Consider the following 18001-nt stretch of genomic DNA (forward strand, 5'->3'; position numbering starts at 1 on the left):
GAGAGAGAGAGGGACTATCTGGGGGAGGGACAGTGCAGCGGGGGGGGGGGGGCGCAAAATACTTGCCTTGCCCCGGGTTAGGGGGCGCAAATTACTTGCCTTGCCCCGGATGCTGACAACCCACGCTACGCCACTGGAAGCATCCAAACCAAACTTGGGTCTCCATCATCCCTGACCACTGGTCCTGCTAGCTAGAGATGATGGGGGTTGTAGTCCAAAAACAGCTGAAGACCCAAGTTTGTGAAACACTGGTTTAAACTGTGAATACTACTGTTAAGGACTGAGCTCCCAGTGCATTATCAGCACACATTACTTGGGAAAATATATAAACAATCAAGTTCCAAACTGAAAACACAAAAGATCATTTGCATGGTGAGAAGAGAGGAAGGAGGCTGCCAACAAGAGTTCAAACAGGTTTTCCTTTCATTTGTGTTATTTCCCTACACGTTAACTCTTTCTAACCGCAGAAACTGCTGCTTGCCTTCTATCACTGTGCCATTGAGAGCGTGCTTACTTATGGCCTATGTGTGTGGTATGGAAGCTGTACTACCCAGGACAGGATGGGGTTGCGCAGGGTTGTGAAGGCAGCAGAGAGCATTGTTGGCTGCCCACTTTCCACCTTAGAGCAGATTTATGCCACAAGGTGCCATAGGAAGGCACTGGACATAGTAAAAGATCCATCGCATCCTGGTCACTGTCTCTTCGAGCTCTTGCCGTCGGGACGGAGATACAGGACGATGAAGACTAGAACGAGCCGTCTTAAGAACAGCTTCTTCTCCAGAGCGATCTCGGCCCTGAATGGGAAGACCGGACTTTGAAAGTCATCAAATCTCCTTTGCTGTATTTTACTATATTTTTTAATTAGTGTTTTTATGGAGCAACCAAGTAATTTCGTTGTCCCCGAAGGGGGCAATGACAATAAAGATATTATTATTATTATTATTATTATTATTATTATTATTATTAATTCTGCAATTGGAAAGGAAGTTACTTGAGCTAAATTGCTGTTTAGATGGGCTGGATGTGAAGAATATCCGGCCCTGTCCGTAGACAGGAAGTTCTGGAAATGTGTGTGTGTGTGTGTGTTTTAAAAAAACAGAAATCAAAAGATGCTTGTGAATTTTGCACAGCAGCTCTGCAGATGCAAGGTTCTGAATTATTGCTCAGGATAAGCAACTAAATGCCTCTGTGTTTATCCAAGACAAGCAGCCAAAAACCTTTATGGGTTCTCTCATTGCTGTTTGTAATACTGAATGCCATTTTAACTCAAAGGTGGAGCTACTTCTGGATTTCTCTTCGCATGCTCTCTGGGACATGCTGATGTAAGATTATCATCAGCACAAATACTAGTTCATTTCTACCAAAAAAGGAGAAGTCTGTTCCCTCTGCAAGTCAGGTTCTTGTGATAAAATGCCATTAAAGCTAGAGGATTCTAACAGAGGCTCCCTTAAGAAAGTGCTGGCGAGAGTCTCATTTTGGACTCGCTTGTGTTTTCTCTGTTTTTTGGAATCCTTCTTGGACTTCTTTCCTTTTAAGAGAGACTAAGCTATTATTTCTCCAAAGGACCGAATTTATCACCAAGTCAGTTATCATGTCAAGGAAGGAATTACATCTGAATCGGCTAAAGAGCAAAGTCTATTTTGGTAGTTCGGTCAAAATGCACAAGGCAAAAACTGAAAACCTTAAAAAAAATCACTTACCTCCAGAATAAGTTCTCAGATTAAAGATGGGAGACATCTTGCCACTTTAATAATATATATTTTTCAAGGTTGAGTGGTAGAGCATTAATGAACATCAGTGCAAGGAACTAAGTGGGATGAGGGAGATGAGCCGGAAGATATGTGTGTAGCCCTACTCAGTAGATTCAATTTAAGAGCTGATCCAATGTGCCTTGCTCCAGCTGTCATACGTCCTATTAGTCTATGTTTACCAGATTTTTTTCAGTGAATCTGAGAACACTTTTTTATTTTTTTGAAGCTGAGTAGCAACAGAGAGTCAGTAGTGAGGATGGTGAGGCAAAAGACCCTGGGCCCAAGCACACATGCATATTGTATAAAGGTGCAAAGCCCTTCTTTTGCACCTGTGAAACACATCAATGCACAGGTTTTTTTTTAAAAAAACTGGGCAACAGCCGCCCGCCCATGACTCCCAAGCCTCCCCCGATCTCCTGCCCTCCCCCCTTTGTTTTGACTGATCAGGGGAGGCTCAGGAGTCACGGGCGGGCAACCGTTGCCCAGTTTTAAAAAAACTCTGCGCATTTATGTTTCACAGGGTGCGAAAGAAGGGCTTTGCACCTTGCCTGGCAGAGAAACTGTGTACCTTGTGCCCCTCCTGGGCAACGGCCGCCCACCTGCAACTCCCAAGCCTCCCCCGATCTGTCACAACAAAGGGGGAAGGGGGCAGGAGATCTCTACTGCCGGACGTCCCCGGTTCCCCTTTGGCAGTGGTGGCGGCGGCAGCGAGCAGCTCCTGAAGCCAGCCAGAGCCAACTGCACTACCAGGCTGGCTCCGGGCTGCTGAGGCTGCCGCCTCCATGTTTCCTGGGGACAGATTTGCAAACCTGGGGACATTCCGGGGACGGAAGTTGTCCGGGGACAGATTTGCAAATCCGGGGATGTCTGGTAACCCTATATTAGTCACACCCCTGTTGTCCAAACATGGAGTATGAACAGGGAGGGTGCCTTCATACATTCATCCATACCCATGAGCAGTGGCGTAGCGTGGGTTGTCAGCACCCGGGGCAAGGCAAGTAATTTGCGCCCCCTAACCCGTGGATTTGAGCCCCCTAACCCGTGGATTTGGGCCCCCTAACCCTACCCCCCTGATGTTGCGCCCGGTGCGGCTGTCCCCCCCTGCCCCCCACGCTACGCCACTGCCCATGAGGACTTCCTTGCATGATCAGGATTCCAGGTGGGATGGAATTGTTCACCCAAGTATCTTATTGCATACAGCTTAGGGAAGGGCTGATCAGAGAGTTCAACATCAGGGATGAGGCTAGTGGCTGGCGGTGGCATGCACTGATTCAACTTAATTTATCCGCTTACTGAAATAATTGACATTCAGAGAGCACCAAATCAATTCACAGAACAGCAGCAGTCTACAATGTTCACAACAACGAAACTTTTGAAAGCACCAAGGCATAGGAACTGGGGTGAAGATGAAAGTGTGTGAATCTTTAGGGTGGCAGCCAGGAGAGAACATATTATTTATCAATATCCTTCCTAACTTGCACTAGCAAGTTACACTCCCCTTTTATATGCACAGCAGATAGCTGGTTGCAGGCTCGTGTGAGCCTCTCACTATTATACAATTCAATCTGTCTCAGATTGTTCCAGGTAGGTTCACCTGAATCCCTCTTAAAAGAATAAAGATGCAATAATCTTATTCAAAGTCAATAAAAGAAGTTTACTCACATCAGTTCACAGTTGGATTCCTGAAGGCACTTAGTTACAAATATGTACATGTGGATCTACCCCATATGGGGGAATAATCCCAGTGTTTCTGCTAGCTGAGATCTAGCAGAGCAGTCCTAGCTAGAAGCTGGTCAAATGAGGAAGGAAGTCAAAAAGAGAGAGGTGTGCTGCATGACTCGTCCTTTGGTTACCTGGACGCCCACCTTCTATCACATGCAAAAAGAAGGATGCTCCAGCCAGGAGGAACAGGAAGTTTCGACTGGCTGGACCACACATTCCCTTGCATGTCTTCTCTAGCATTACAAGGAATGTTGTACTTGACTGCCTCTCGTGGATCACATCCCACAGAAAGCAGGAACCTGAAAGGGTCTTAAGGAATAGGTGGCTTCAGTTTCATAATTGGGCAGGAGGTGAAAAACTTAGCAGTGGCAAGTTGTGGGAGGAGGAAGATGCAGGCGATGCAAAGCAGGTATACTAAAGCAGTGGCGTAGCGTGGGGGATGCAGGGGGGACGGCCGCACCAGGCGCAACATCGGGGGGGGGGGGTGCTCGCACTCGCAGCTCTCTGCCCCTACCTGGCTCGCTCACTCTCTCTCACTGCAGTGCTGGCTGTGCGAATCCGATCCGAGCCGCCGGGTCGCCGCCCACTGTGGAGGGGAGGGTGCCAGGCGTGCGGTGCGGTGCGGAGAGAGAGCGAGGGACTATCTGGGGGAGGGACAGTGCAGCGGGGGGGGGGCGGCGCAAATTACTTGCCTTGCCCCGGGTTAGGGGGCGCAAATTACTTGCCTTGCCCCGGGTGCTGACAACCCACGCTACGCCACTGTACTAAAGGAGGGGAGACGCATGAACATGGAGGGGGGGGTGAAAGGGCTACAAAGTGGGACTGCAGAATGAAAGAAACAGCCTCAGAAATGGAGTCAGGAAGGTGAACAATGAGAGCAGTGGTTGCATTAATTAATTACCTGTCCTTCCCCCTAGGCTGCTGGGATGGGTTACAGCATTAAAAGCAATGTTAAAATTAATTTATAAAAATCTTGTCGCATGGGGAGGAGAAGCTATTGGGGCTTGTGGGGGAATGGCAAGGAGCCCCTCGTACATAAGGTATTCATTCCATTGGTAAGACAGGTGGTTTGTGAGCATCTCAAAATGTATTGCTTTGTAATCACCAAAAAAGAAAACAAAGGGGGGGGGGAGAGAAATTATCAGAATTAAAATCTGACCCTTTTGGTAAACACAACTGTAACCACAGGAAGTCATAGCTGACAACGTTTCTCCTTTTTTTAAGGGAAATTCCCTTATTCCGAATAGGATTCCTCGCAAGAAAAGGGAAAAGTTGACAGCTATGCAGGAAGTTAATACAGTATGTGTGCTTTGAGTTTTAACAGGAATAGTTTTTCAAGAATAGTCTGTCATTCTATAAATTAAAATGATTAAAAAAAAGAAAATGTCACTGAATCCAGAACATGACTTAAAGCTTTGCTTCTGGGTCACAAGTGTTATGGTGGAAAAGTGCTACTCTTTTTTTTAATCACTTGTATGTACACCACAGCGGGTGGCGCTGTGGGTAAAAGCCTCAGCGCCTAGGGCTTGCCGATCAAAAGGTCGGCGGTTCGAATCCCCACGGCGGGGTGCGCTCCCGTCGCTCGGTCCCAGCGCCTGCCAACCTAGCAGTTCGAAAGCACCCTCGGGTGCAAGTAGATAAATAGGGACCGCTTACTGGCGGGAAGGTAAATGGCGTTTCCGTGTGCTGCGCTGGCTCGCCAGATGCAGCTTTGTCACGCTAGCCACATGACCTGGAAGTCTCTCCGGACAGCGCTGGCCCTCGGCCTCTTAAGTGAGATGGGTGCACAACCCTAGAGTCTGTCAAGACTGGCCCGTACGGGCAGGGGTACCTTTACCTTTACCTTTTATGTACACCTTGCACAGTGAGACACATAGGAAGATGATGCGATGCATTTTTGCATTGGGTCATTTCTGCAATCGTTCTACACCAATGCGCACACCTGAACTCTATGCTGTGAATAGAGGCTGGTGTGATCTCTGGGCTGTTGTCTACGTGGTGTTACTAAAAGCTATTGCACCAAGAGCAGCCTCTCAGTTTGGATTTAGGGAACGTGACATGGAGAGGGGGTGGGGCTATTTTATAAAGAATACAGGGCTGTCACTGAAAATGTCAGCCCTGTGAATTATCTGCATAGTCTGCTCCCCTGTAAAATATGTAGCACCAATTGAGAGAATATAGGTGTGGCCAATGAGGCACGTAAATTCATTCAGTTTCATCAACTGGGGAGGCTAGGAAAAGGGTGAGACATTCTATTGTGGCTTATTAATACTTCGGTTGCGATTAACAATTTCAAAGCCCTTGTTCCATAAACACTCTCACACTCACATAGTCCATTCATTCATTAGAATGATATACGGCAAAGTTTTTAAAAGGCAACTGTGTCTTGCTGCCAAGGAAAAGAAACTCCATTTCTTAAGAGCCAAAACTAATACTTCTCACATACTGTGAAAGGCCAGAAAGAAGCCTCTTTACAGAACTGACTTTGTATGGAACAGATCAGACACTGTTTCATAGATTTCATAGAACTATAGAGTTGGGAGGGAACTTAGGGTCATCTAGTCCAACCCCCTGAAAGCAAGGAATCTCAACGTCCAGTTTGAAACCATACCGGAACCTGCTTAGTTTTGAATTAGTATTAATGGCTAGTCTTTATTTTACGGAGATCTTTCTTGATTTAAATCCTAACAATTGAATTTTGTATGATCTTCTCCTGTAAATACTGGAATTGACCAGTTACCAGCACTACGCTGGTTACATTATGAAAATAAATTTTGCTAATATTCAAGGCATTCAAATTTAGCTGGCCTTGTTCATGCGTAATGCTAAGACAAACCATGGGTTAGTGAGAATGAACACGGATATATATTTTCAAATAATGCACACTCACGCTTGCATTTAGAAAGTCTTTAAGGGAGGGAGATAGGGCAGCTGACTACTGGAAGCTGAACTGAAACTTGTCTTTGATTTTGCCAAATCCAGATCTGCAGGCCAGCTCTAACCACTAGACCTCAAAGCCCTTCTTGATGCACAGAGAAAGGCCACAAGAAGTTATCAGAAAATCGATTCACAAGTGAGCTGAAGAGAGAAACAAAGAGTTAAGGGACTAACATGGGACTGACAAGACCATGGAAAAGGATGCTGTCAAAATGATTTTTAAGATAAATGAGCTTCCTCTGCTTGCCCCTTTAATCTGAGCCTAATCCTTTTAAAACCAGGATATCTGCAACCAGTTACAGTAGATTCAGTAGGTTTTTACATCTGAAGGTCAAACAAATCCCAAGCAGCTGAATTTCTTATATATATATATAAAACTTATAACAGCAACTCCCCAGTGAAAAATAAAAAGGAAATAGCAGCTGATCAAGGATGCATTTTCTAGAAATCTAAATGCTACAGATGGGCCATAAATGAACTATATTTTGGAAGATAAATCTCAGTTTTTTTGTTTTTTTTTAAAGTAACACTAATTATAGGCAGAGGAATAGGAGATTGCAGTGCTTGAATGAATGACACAGTGATCCTATGCTGTTGCCTTTTTCCTGTATAAATCAGTCTTCAGTTACGGCCAAAATGACTATACATATTAAAAATAAGATGAGGGTTGTTTATGCGTTCGTATAGAAAACCACCTCCTTCCCTAGAATAAGCTCAGATAAATGAAGGCAACTGCGTGGAGCGTAGAAAAGAACATCCCTTTCCATACGGAGACCACAAATCTTCTTAATTGCACCTCTGAATCTGTTAAATAAAAACCCTTAAATCTCTCCTAAGGAGTAAATGCCTGACCAAATGGAATGAGAGCACGTAAGACAGGAAATCAGGCCTGTTTGTACAAAACAGACATGCCCCAAATTACATGGTGGCATGTCCAACTTGGAAAAGAGAGCTTTCTGGAATTACCACAGTGAGGATTACGGACTGACCAGAAGTTATGTGTTGTGCATGTGGATGTCATATTGCTATAACATTTCAGACCAAGTCTTTCTTTATCAGTGTTCTAAGGCCTGGTCTAAACAACGCAGCAGGACGAGGCAGCAGAATAGACTGTACCGCTTCAGATTATTTGCAGGCAGGTTTTCATTACATGAAACGGGATATTTGCAACTGGTATGGTCCACTTTTAATATAAAGTGGTACAGTCCATCCTACTTCATTCTGCAGCTTGGTGTACACATACCCTCCAACATTTTTTCAATTAAAATAGGAACGTCCTATTCCATGATTTTATATATATATACACACACACACACACACACACACACACATACACATCCCGCCCATCTGACTGGGTTGCCCCAGTCACTCTGCGCGGCTTCCAACATATTTAAAAAAACAAAAAACATTAAACATAAAAAAATACTTCCCTATATAGGACTGCCTTCAGTTGTATTCTAAAGGCTCCAAGGCTCAGAGAGTCGCAAAAATCCATACCCTCTGATGGAAACAGGGGCGCCCTAAGGAAAAGTGGGGTGTGGTAGAGGGAGGCGGGTGGCGCTGTGGGTTAAACCACAGAGCCTAGGACTTGCCTATCAGAAGGTCGGTGGTTCAAATCCCAGCGATGGGGTGAGCTCCCGTTGCTCGGTCCCTGCTCCTGCCAACCTAGCAGTTTGAAAGCACGTCAAAGTGCAAGTAGATAAATAGGTATCACTCTGGCGGGAAGGTAAACGGCATTTCCGTGCGCTGCTCTGGTTTGCCAGAAGCGGCTTAGTCATGCTGGCCACATGACCCGGAAGCTGTACGCCGGCTCCCTCGGCCAATAAAGCGAGATGAGCACGCAACCCCAGAGTTGGTCACGACTGGACCTAATGGTCAGGGGTCCTTTTACCTTTACCTAAAAGGAAAAGCAGGACACTCCGGGATCAGAAACAAGAATGGCTTCTGTAAATCTGGGAACTGTCCTTGGGAAATAGGGACACTTGGAGGGTCTGTTGTACATGAATCAGCCACACACTTCTTCAAAAATACCTGCTGAGAAATGGGTTGGGGGTTTTTTTAGTTGTAGATATGTCTAATTAAGTCTATCATGCAAAATGCATAGGATTTGAAAAAAAAAGCCAAACTATCTCTCAACTGAGCATCATATTTTATTACTATGAAGCTGTGTGGAAGTTTAACCCATTTCTGCCCGCTTCTAATAACTCAGCAGCCTAACGGTTCTGCACTGTAACTACGTAGTTTTCAAATGGATTTAGTGTCACCTCTTGTTAGACACCTCTTGTTGTTCGGTCCCAGCGCCTGCCAACCTAGCAGTTCGAAAGCACCCCCGGGTGCAAGTAGATAAATAGGGACCGCTTACTAGCGGGAAGGTAAACGGCGTTTCGTGTGCTGCGCTGGCTCGCCAGATGCAACTTGTCACGCTGGCTACGTGACCCGGAAGTGTCTGCGGACAGCGCTGGCTCCTGGCCTATAGAGTGAGATGAGCGCACAACCCTAGAGTCTGGCAAGACTGGCCCGTACGGGCAGGGGTACCTTTACCTTTTTTACCTTGTTACGCAGATGGGAGACATATGAAAGATAGCATGGGATAGCAAAACAGATGCAACTCTTGAAGTTGAATGGCCAAGCATTCAACATTAGGGCTCTAGTACATGTAAGCGTTGTACAAATGGGGGAATTTTGCTAGGGCAGCTTTTTAACCTTCTTGCAACATGACATGTTATCAACATAATTAAAAAAATTATCAGTTCTAATCTTAAGAGGCTGACCACTCATTTTAAAATTTGAAGATAACATTTAGCAAGTAATAGAAATACTCTGTTCTCGAACACAATCCTATTTAGTTCTGTCCAAAGATAAATCCCACACAGTTCCATTTGACTTACTCCCAAGTAAGCAGGTTTGGAATTGCAGTGTCAATGTAGAGCATGATAGCGTATGTTTTGATTGATTACAAGGATTACCCATTCTCATAATCTGCCGGCATTTAAAAATTTAATGCATTTTAAAAATCAAATAACTGAATCCACTCTAGGCTGCTATAACTTGAACCATTTACCATCAGGCAATAGCTTTTATTGGAAGCTTTTTCATCACAGAAGGCTCAAAGGTGTTTGTAGCACATACAAATGATACTGTGTTACATGACCAGACTTAAGCCTTGTTCTTATTGAACTGGGAACCTGGGGGCAGGGGTGATGGAAACTCCTTCACAGAATATGATAGCCATGTTCAAATATATAAAAGGATGTCACATAGAGGAGGGAGAAAGGTTGTTTTCTGCTGCTCCAGAGAAGCGGACACGGAGCAATGGATCCAAACTACAAGAAAGAAGATTCCACCTAAACATTAGGAAGAACTTCCTGACAGTAAGAGCTGTTCGACAGTGGAATTTGCTGCCAAGGAGTGTGGTGGAGTCTCCTTCTTTGGAGGTCTTTAAGCAGAGGCTTGACAACCATATGTCAGGAGTGCTCTGATGGTGTTTCCTGCTTGGCAGGGGGTTGGACTCAATGGCCCTTGTGGTCTCTTCCAACTCTATGATTCTATGATTCTATGAAAAACAGTCCTACTCATGAGAAGACCAGGCAAGAGCAACATCTGGCTTTTGTTAGGAAAAGCACCCACCTGCACTCTGAAGCTACAGGCTTATCACTTTCATGAGAACTTTAATGTTTGGTTACATGTCCAAGATTGCTTTGAGACAAGAATCCTCCATGAGCTGATAACTGACTGGTTTTTTATCCTGTAGAAACCACAAAGCAACTACTTCCAATGACTGGCCAAACAATGGCTCAATTCCTCACCTGGGCTACTGGTCCACTTTCCTTGCACTCCAGGTCTTTCCCATCATGATCCCTCTCTCGAGACAGCAGGGACAGCTCCTTTACCCTCAACCAAATTCCACTTGGCTTCAGATTTGACTTGAAAGACACTATGGTAAATGTCCCATGGACCATCTAACATACTGATCATCATCTCTGCAATAGGCTTTTGCAAAATGGCAATTTTGGATTCATTCTGGAGCAGGAACTCAGTCATTGGCACATATGGACTGAAACAATGCCTTGGTCATGCCACTTCTCCAATAAGAAAACTGGCCCTAACCAAGTATTCCATCTCTCTTTTGGGTAACCTGCTGAGAGGCCACCAAAGGAAATAGTACAGCAGCCTATCACATTTCCAAAAACTGACCAAGCTGCTCTGAGCACATTTCACTTTCCCCTTACAAAACTGCTGGGGATAGAGAGTCTTAGGGAAGGAGAGTCTGAGAATACTTTATTTTTTAAATGTTTGCATCTAGGGGAAAAAGAGAGGAGCATTTCCCCCCCATGCTGGCACAAGCCACAAAGATAACGGCAGTGCCATCAATGCTTCAGGCACTGAAATAAAACAGCAGGATTGCTGTTAGGGCACTGGGCACCTCTGGGAAGAAGTCACTGGCCAATGGCTAACCATGGTTTGTGTATCAGGAACCCTCAATAGGCCTGCTCACTTCTCCTTCTCACTCACACACTCTCTCTCTTCTCTGTTCATCATTATAAACATAAGAGTCCGATCCACTGCTCAATGCAGCGTCAGCAAAGCATGATGCTACACCATCCCTGGCAATGCGCATTCATCCTCTGAGTTCCACTAGGCAGGAACCCAACTTAGCCTTCAGTCAAGGAAGGTTGCTAGTTCAGAACCCAAATTCTAGACCAGAGGTAGGCAACTTTATCCAAGGATGGGCCAGTCAATGGTCTGTCCATCAGAGGGTGGGCCGGAGCCTGTGCGCACGTGTGCTTTTCTGGGTTGGAGGAGCGCCCGTGTGCATGCACACATGCTATTTCTGATGCTCCTCCGACCCGGAAGTGCACCGGAAATAGCATGGGCACTTCTCCATCCTGCACGCATGCACACATGCTATTTCCAGCGCACATCCGGGTCGGAGGAGCACCTGTGCGCATGCACACAGGCACCATCAACCCAGAAGTTGGTTCCCACACCGCACTGGTAGGAAAAGGGGGCGGTGGGTGGGTGGGGGGGCGGCAAGGGTTGCCATGGGCTCGTTAGATAAACCTTGTGGGCTGCTACTGGCCCATGGGCTTTAGGTTGCCGACCCCTGTTCTAGACAAATCAGTGCTTGTAGCCAGGACATAACTAATAGTAGTAGTAGTAGTAGTAATAATAATAATAATAAATTTTATTTGTACACGCACACCCCGACCAGACCCGGACTCAGGGCAGCTAACATGCCAGTAAAATGTTAAATCTGACTCTGCAACTCCTACATGGCTGATATCCTCGCTGACTTCAATAAGCAAATCAGGGCTGGGAACATCTCCTTTTTAAAATGTTCTTAACAAGAGGGCAGTTTGCTCTTCAGAACCTGTTCCTGCCAAATTGTCTAAATGAGCTAGCAAATGAAAGAGGACAATTACTGAGCAGGCCCTGTCATTAAGGCATATTGATATAGAACACGTAATTGGGTGAGGCCCATTTCCAGTATATATAATTATCATACGGTTGGGATTTCAGTTCAGGGTTCCATTTATCTCTCAGCACCATCTCAAACTGCCACTCTTAAAAGCAAGCGAAAGACTCTCTGGTGTGAAAGATGCAGCTCCTTTCTAATAAAAAACGATAAACTTCTAGGTCTGGTTACAAAGAAAATAAGCCCAGAGGTCAATGCCTCCTGTTGCTGCAGAAAAAGGAGAAAGAAGGAGGCCATTAAAAGCTGTCTGTTGTTAATGGCCTACAGAGGTCATTAACATTAGGCTCTTTCATTAGAACACAAGCCTGACTTCAAAAGAGTCTAGGATCCCAAATTGCTTGGAAGGGTATCAGTGATTTCAGTGAAACTTCCTTCCACAAGATAGCATCCTGTTGTTTTGAGTACTAACATACTCCAATTGGTAACTACCAAACCAAACTGCGCAAAGAAGACCAGGAGAACAGGGGAGAAAATCCTTCAAATTAACCCAGCATTCTTTGCTTAACGTTTTTTAATTTCTTTTCAAAGGACTCACACCACTACACCCACCCACCCTCCAACTGTTCTTCTGTTCAAATTGACCATAGGCTGGATTGAGACAAAGCTAATCACTTAGATACTATAAAAATCAATGACTAATTTGAATCCTATTGATTTCAGTGGAACCTAAGTTGGACTTGGTTTGTATCCAGATCCACTACTATACACTTCTAATCTATGGGAACACATTCAAAAAGTGTTCTTCCTATACAGTTGTACCTTGGAAGTCGAACGGAATCCGTTCTGGAAGTCCGTTCGACTTCCAAAACCAAAGCGCAGCTTCTGATAGGCTGCAGGAAGCCACAGAATCCTTGTCGGACGTTCAGCTTCCAAAAGAATGTTTGAAACCAGGAAATTCACTTTCAGGTTTCAATCATCCAGGTTCTGATTTGTTCGGGAGCCAAGGTGCTCAAGATCCAAGGTACGACTGTATATTGATCAGTACAATAGCAACCATCCAAGAGTATAGAAGCATTCTAAATAAAGTGTTTTTTGTAGGGGAGAGGGGGAAATTTCTTTATTTCTGAAATATCCACTGACAACTAACCTTGCAAAACATTTGCCACACAGATGGCCATTTCTAAAACAGCAATGCTAGAACAACTAACCAAATGATGCCAGGTTAATAAGCAGGCACACTTGAAAGAACACCTCAAAGAATCCTCTCTATAATGATGCACATTTTGAGGACTAATTGTCCTTTAAGTCTATGGAATGGAGCCTTTCAGCCTCTGGCCAAGGCACTGAATGCTGGCTGGCTACAGAGCAGTGTGGAAACAAAACAGCTCAATAAATGAAGTCTTTTAAATATCAACGTGCCCTTTCTCACCCCAGTGAAGAGGAACAGGGGGTTTGCCCAGAAATCCCATTAACATGGCTCATGAAATTTCAGAGTCTAAAGGAAATGAGAGCCAGCAACAATAACACTTGCATGGAAAGTAAACGCTACTCTAATAATTACTGAGCCGGGCTATATATTTCGTCCTTTAAATCTTACCATTAGATATTCAGTGTCCATGCACCTAATATACGTTTTCGGGAGTTTACATAAGCCATTTGAAACAAAGAGCCAGTTATTGTCCTCACTTCTCGTAGCTACAATAACCAGATGAAAGCATATTACATTTAATCTACTAAGCAGCGCTTAGCAGGCACATGAAAAAACAAACCGAGATGCATGGCAGGTTACTGTATATCAGGAGGGCTATCCGAGGGAGATTATAAACCTGGCAGCCAGGGTGGTCTTGATTCTGAGGTCTACCTCTGCTGAGAATGCATTTCAGGTGGCAATATGGGGGAAAGATGGGCCTCTTCTGCTGTATCGTGCTCATTAACAGAGCAGCTGCTAACAGTATCCGAGCGAGCTGCTTTTTTCAGTGGAAAGATGCTTTACATAGGACCACTAAACACAACACCATTATGATGATGTTGCTGAGGTGGACAGGTCTGCTTGTCTCTAGGGTTGCGCTTGTGCAGCAAAAGAAATATGCTGACTGTTTTTTGTTGACTGTTTTTATATTTTTATATGTTGAAATGTTGAAAATCAATAAAAAAAAATGGGGGGGGGGGAAGAAATATGTAAAGCGGGACACGGAAGACACAGCCTACCTTCACAGATGGGTGGGAGCTATCATAGCTCTCAAGAATCAAGGGAACTTGGAGGCTCCCCTTTAAATCACTAAGAGTCGGAACGTTTTATCATATGTGGTGGAAGTGTAAAAAGGTGGAAAACTTCTGAGAAATGATATATAATGAGATGAAAAAAATGTTGACATATACCGGTACATTTATTAAGAAACCAGAAGCATTTTTACTGGGCATTGTAGGAGATGATGTAAATAGAAAGGACTATAAGCTGTTCTTATTTGCAATGACGGCAGCAAGAATATTATTGGCACAAAAATGGAAGCAAGAAGAATTACCGACGAAAGAAGATTGAAGGATGAAATTGATGGACTATGTAGAATTAGACAGACTAACAGGAAGAATTTGAAACCGGTGGGACCAGAGATTCACAGAAGACTGGTGTAAATTTACGGACTATTTGAAAAGTAATTGTGATGATCAGATTACATTTGTAGGTTTGCAAGAAGTTTTGTGAGGTGAATAATTTGAATTATTGCATAATTGGATAAAAAGGAAGGCGTTAGTTAAGATAATTAAAAGCAATATGAATTTAAGAAATGCAGAAGAAATGATAAAAATGGGGATCATCAGAGGTGCTGATGGAAGTCCCAAAAGATTGTATAAGATGTGAAATTTTGTGGTATGTATGACATTTAATATGTTTAAAAATGAATAAAAATTATTTTTTAAAAAATCACTAAGAGTCAAAGGGATGACGCCAACTGCAGATTTGTATCCTTAGTTATCTCACTCAGCTAATGCCTCCTTGCAGCTGAAAAGCAGGGGAGGTTAGCTGAATGAAATAATTAGAGATAGCAAAGCTTCTCTCCCTCCCCCATTTCTCAATACGTCATCAAACTTTGGGAGGTTTAATTTAGGTTTTACATTTTGTAAATTGTATTAATTTTAAGTCCCTTCAAAATCTGGATGACAAAAAGCGGGGTGTGTAAGTCTGCCCCCAGACTTTGAAACTCCCTTCCTAGACTGTCTTACTTTGGGAACTGCTTTTTTTTTAAAAGGCTTTTAATAATGCTGTGCTGTTTTTAATATCCCAATACAAGAAGAAAGCTAAAAGCATCTGGGCAATCAAGTGAGAATTCTTTTCGCTCCCGCGATCAAACCAGTGACTGCAAGAATATTAAGAACAGAAAGAAGCTGCAGAAAGCTTCTTCTGCACAGAAGCTTTTATTTGTAAAATAGCTTAATAAATAGGAGAGCCAAGCTCCCTTGATTTTACACCCCTAGGACAAATGAAAGCAGTTAAAACTCCGCTCATCTCCATGGTCTGAAATCTAAAATAAATTAATTTATAGAAGTTAACAAAAGGAAAGTTCCTTCTCTTCCTCTCCTTGAGGAACCCCCAAAAAGCCTGAACCCCCCCAAAGAAAAACATCTCTGGGGGTTCAGGGGGACCCTACTGAGGAATATGGGACAGGGTGTGGGGAGCTGTTGTGAGAGGAGAGAACAGAAAACCTTCTTTCCATGAAGGTGGTGGTCAGAGGTGACTGCGGGGTGTAGGCTGAGATGAGAAACTTTCCTTCCATTTCCTTCCATAGTTTATCTTGAAGTCCAAGCTCATGACTTCAGATTAACAAAAATACAGCATTGCCTGTCCCCAAAGCTGACCGGTTATTCCTACTTTTTGCCACATTTTGATGAAGAAGAGCTCTCTGGAGAAGTTGAAGGCAACGTTCGTGTCATAGGCATCGTCCCCAATGTTGGAGATGGTGATGTTCAGGGAAACGTTCTTCACGGCTCCCAAAGCCAGATAGGGAGCCCTATCATCCACGCTGTGAACAGAAACGACAACAGGTTAACCCTTTGCTACTCATTCCCATCTTTCCTCAATTCACAGTAGAGAAACGTGACATCTCACTTAAAAAAACGCAAGCCAAAGGAGTTTTCCTGTTATAGGGAGACAAGAATGAGGTGTCTGGCTCACCTCCTAGTCAGTCACTGTGTGGCCAGGCCAAAAGCATTACTTGAGACCACAATGCAAATCAGAGATCATATTTCATCCACCATCAGTGCTTGCTGCAGTTACTGTGCACTGAAATGAATGAGAAAAATGGATTGGCCCCATGTGCCCCACACGGAGCTCACTTGAGGAAGAGGGTTGGATAGTATTGCATACAAAATGAACATGAACCTAAAAACACTGTAACTGCAAGAAAGAAAGCAAAAGAGAATAGAATACATATGTTGTCAATAAAGCAACGTAAGCCATTGTAGACATGATATGCCATTTCACATCACTGCATCCTCTACAGCAGCAGCAGCAGCAGCTTGCTTGACTGAGTCAATCATAAGGAGGCCAAGAATATCTGGGATTATCGTGGAGTCTGTAGGGGCAAAAAGCAGTAACTGGAAGCGCAAGTTGATGCACTGCTGGACCTCTTGCAGAGAGGTCACGGTAGGCAAAAGTAAGTGCTTGCAGATGACGCCTTCTTTGCAGTCCTCTAAATCGGCATTTAGGGACGCGGGTGGCGCTGTGGGTAAAAGCCTCAGTGCCTAGGGCTTGCTGATTGAAAGGTCGGCGGTTCGAATCCCCGCGGCGGGGTGCGCTCCCATTGTTCAGTCCCAGCTCCTGCCAACCTAGCAGTTCAAAAGCACCCCCGGGTGCAAGTAGATAAATAGGGACCGCTTTATAGTGGGAAGGTAAACGGCGTTCCGTGTGTTGCTCTGGCTCGCCAGAGCAGCGATGTCACGCTGGCCACGTGACCCAGAAGTGTCTGCGGACAGCGCTGGCCCCCGGCCTCTTGAGTGAGATGGGCGCACAACCCTAGAGTCTGTCAAGACTGGCCCGTACGGGCAGGGGTACCTTTACCTTTACCTTAAATCGGCATTAGAGCCAGATTTTCTCAACCTTGGATCCCCAGATGTAGTTGGAATACAACTCCCATCCAGTGGTGTCTCAAAGGGGGGCAGTCCACCCGGGGTGCCATGTCTCGGGGGGGGGGGACAACAAGAAGGCACCCCGTGGGATGTTCATACCGCCACACCTGGGTGCGGCGGCATGAGCTGCCATTGCATTGCACCGCTGCAGCCACATGTGGAGGATCCTCTGTCCACAGCTGCAGCTGCAGCTGCGAGCAGAGGATTCCGCCACCGTCCGTAAGGCGCTCAAGCGGCGCCGCTACATACCGCTACATACAACGCATGTGCGGCGCCGCACGCATGCACTGTACGTAGTGATGCTGCACATGCGCCCTACATAGCGATGCCACGAATGCATCGTACGCAGCAATGCCACACATGCCTTGTACGTAGCGGCGCAACGCATGCGCGGCCGGCGGTTTGCCCCGCCCTGGTTGTCAGTTAGCCTTTGTTCGCCCCTGCTCCCATTATCCCTGCTGAGAAGGGCCAGAAATCAGTGGTGATGGAAGTTGTAGCCCAAACATATCTGGGGACTCGAGGTTGATAAAAGATGCATTAGACTGATCCCAGAAGAACTGAACTGACCAGACTGGGTGTGTGGGGTGGGGAGGGGCACCCTGCCTTGTGTGCCTTTGTCAAAGGGTGTTTATAGCTCAAATTCACCACTATAAAAAATATATATATTCTGACTGAAGACATGGCTACATGCCACCTGTCCAAATACATGGAACCTCATGCATGGAAGCATATTGGAAGACAATTGAAGTGCAGAAGCAGCAGGCAACGAAAGGGTTAAGCACACTCCAAATCACCCTCTTGGTGCTTTTGGTGGGTTTTAACATTTCATTCATTCATTCATTCATTCATTCATTTATAGAACAGATGTAGTCCTTCCATCAAAAATTGATTTCAAGGCTACTTGATTTCAAGGCTACACAGCTATTAGAAATGCATCCCTCATGTTTTTGTTACATGAGCATCAGTAGTGGCACATGTGGTGAGGAAGAGCCACAGAGTCATCCTTGTGACATTGGCACTGATGCTGGGCTGCAGTAGTGCACCACCACTAATC

The 18001-nt window shown here is 44.9% G+C and overlaps 1 protein-coding gene across 2 annotated transcripts in view; it reads right to left on the minus strand.

Moving 5' to 3' along the window:
• The window catches only part of ITGA9 (integrin subunit alpha 9), a 250059-nt gene that overhangs the window by 66896 nt on the left and 165162 nt on the right, over positions 1–18001 (minus strand). For both annotated transcript variants that reach the window (XR_014503854.1, XM_083407018.1), the window contains exon 18: positions 15692–15842. Coding sequence is in view for 1 of the 2 variants with exons in the window: in XM_083407018.1 (XP_083263144.1) it covers positions 15692–15842 (151 nt within the window). In the remaining variant the exon portion in view is untranslated. The remainder of the gene's footprint in view (positions 1–15691; positions 15843–18001) is intronic.

This window comes from Podarcis tiliguerta (assembly GCF_965153285.1).
Source record: "Podarcis tiliguerta genome assembly, chromosome: 12".
Classification (NCBI taxonomy): domain Eukaryota; kingdom Metazoa; phylum Chordata; class Lepidosauria; order Squamata; family Lacertidae; genus Podarcis; species Podarcis tiliguerta.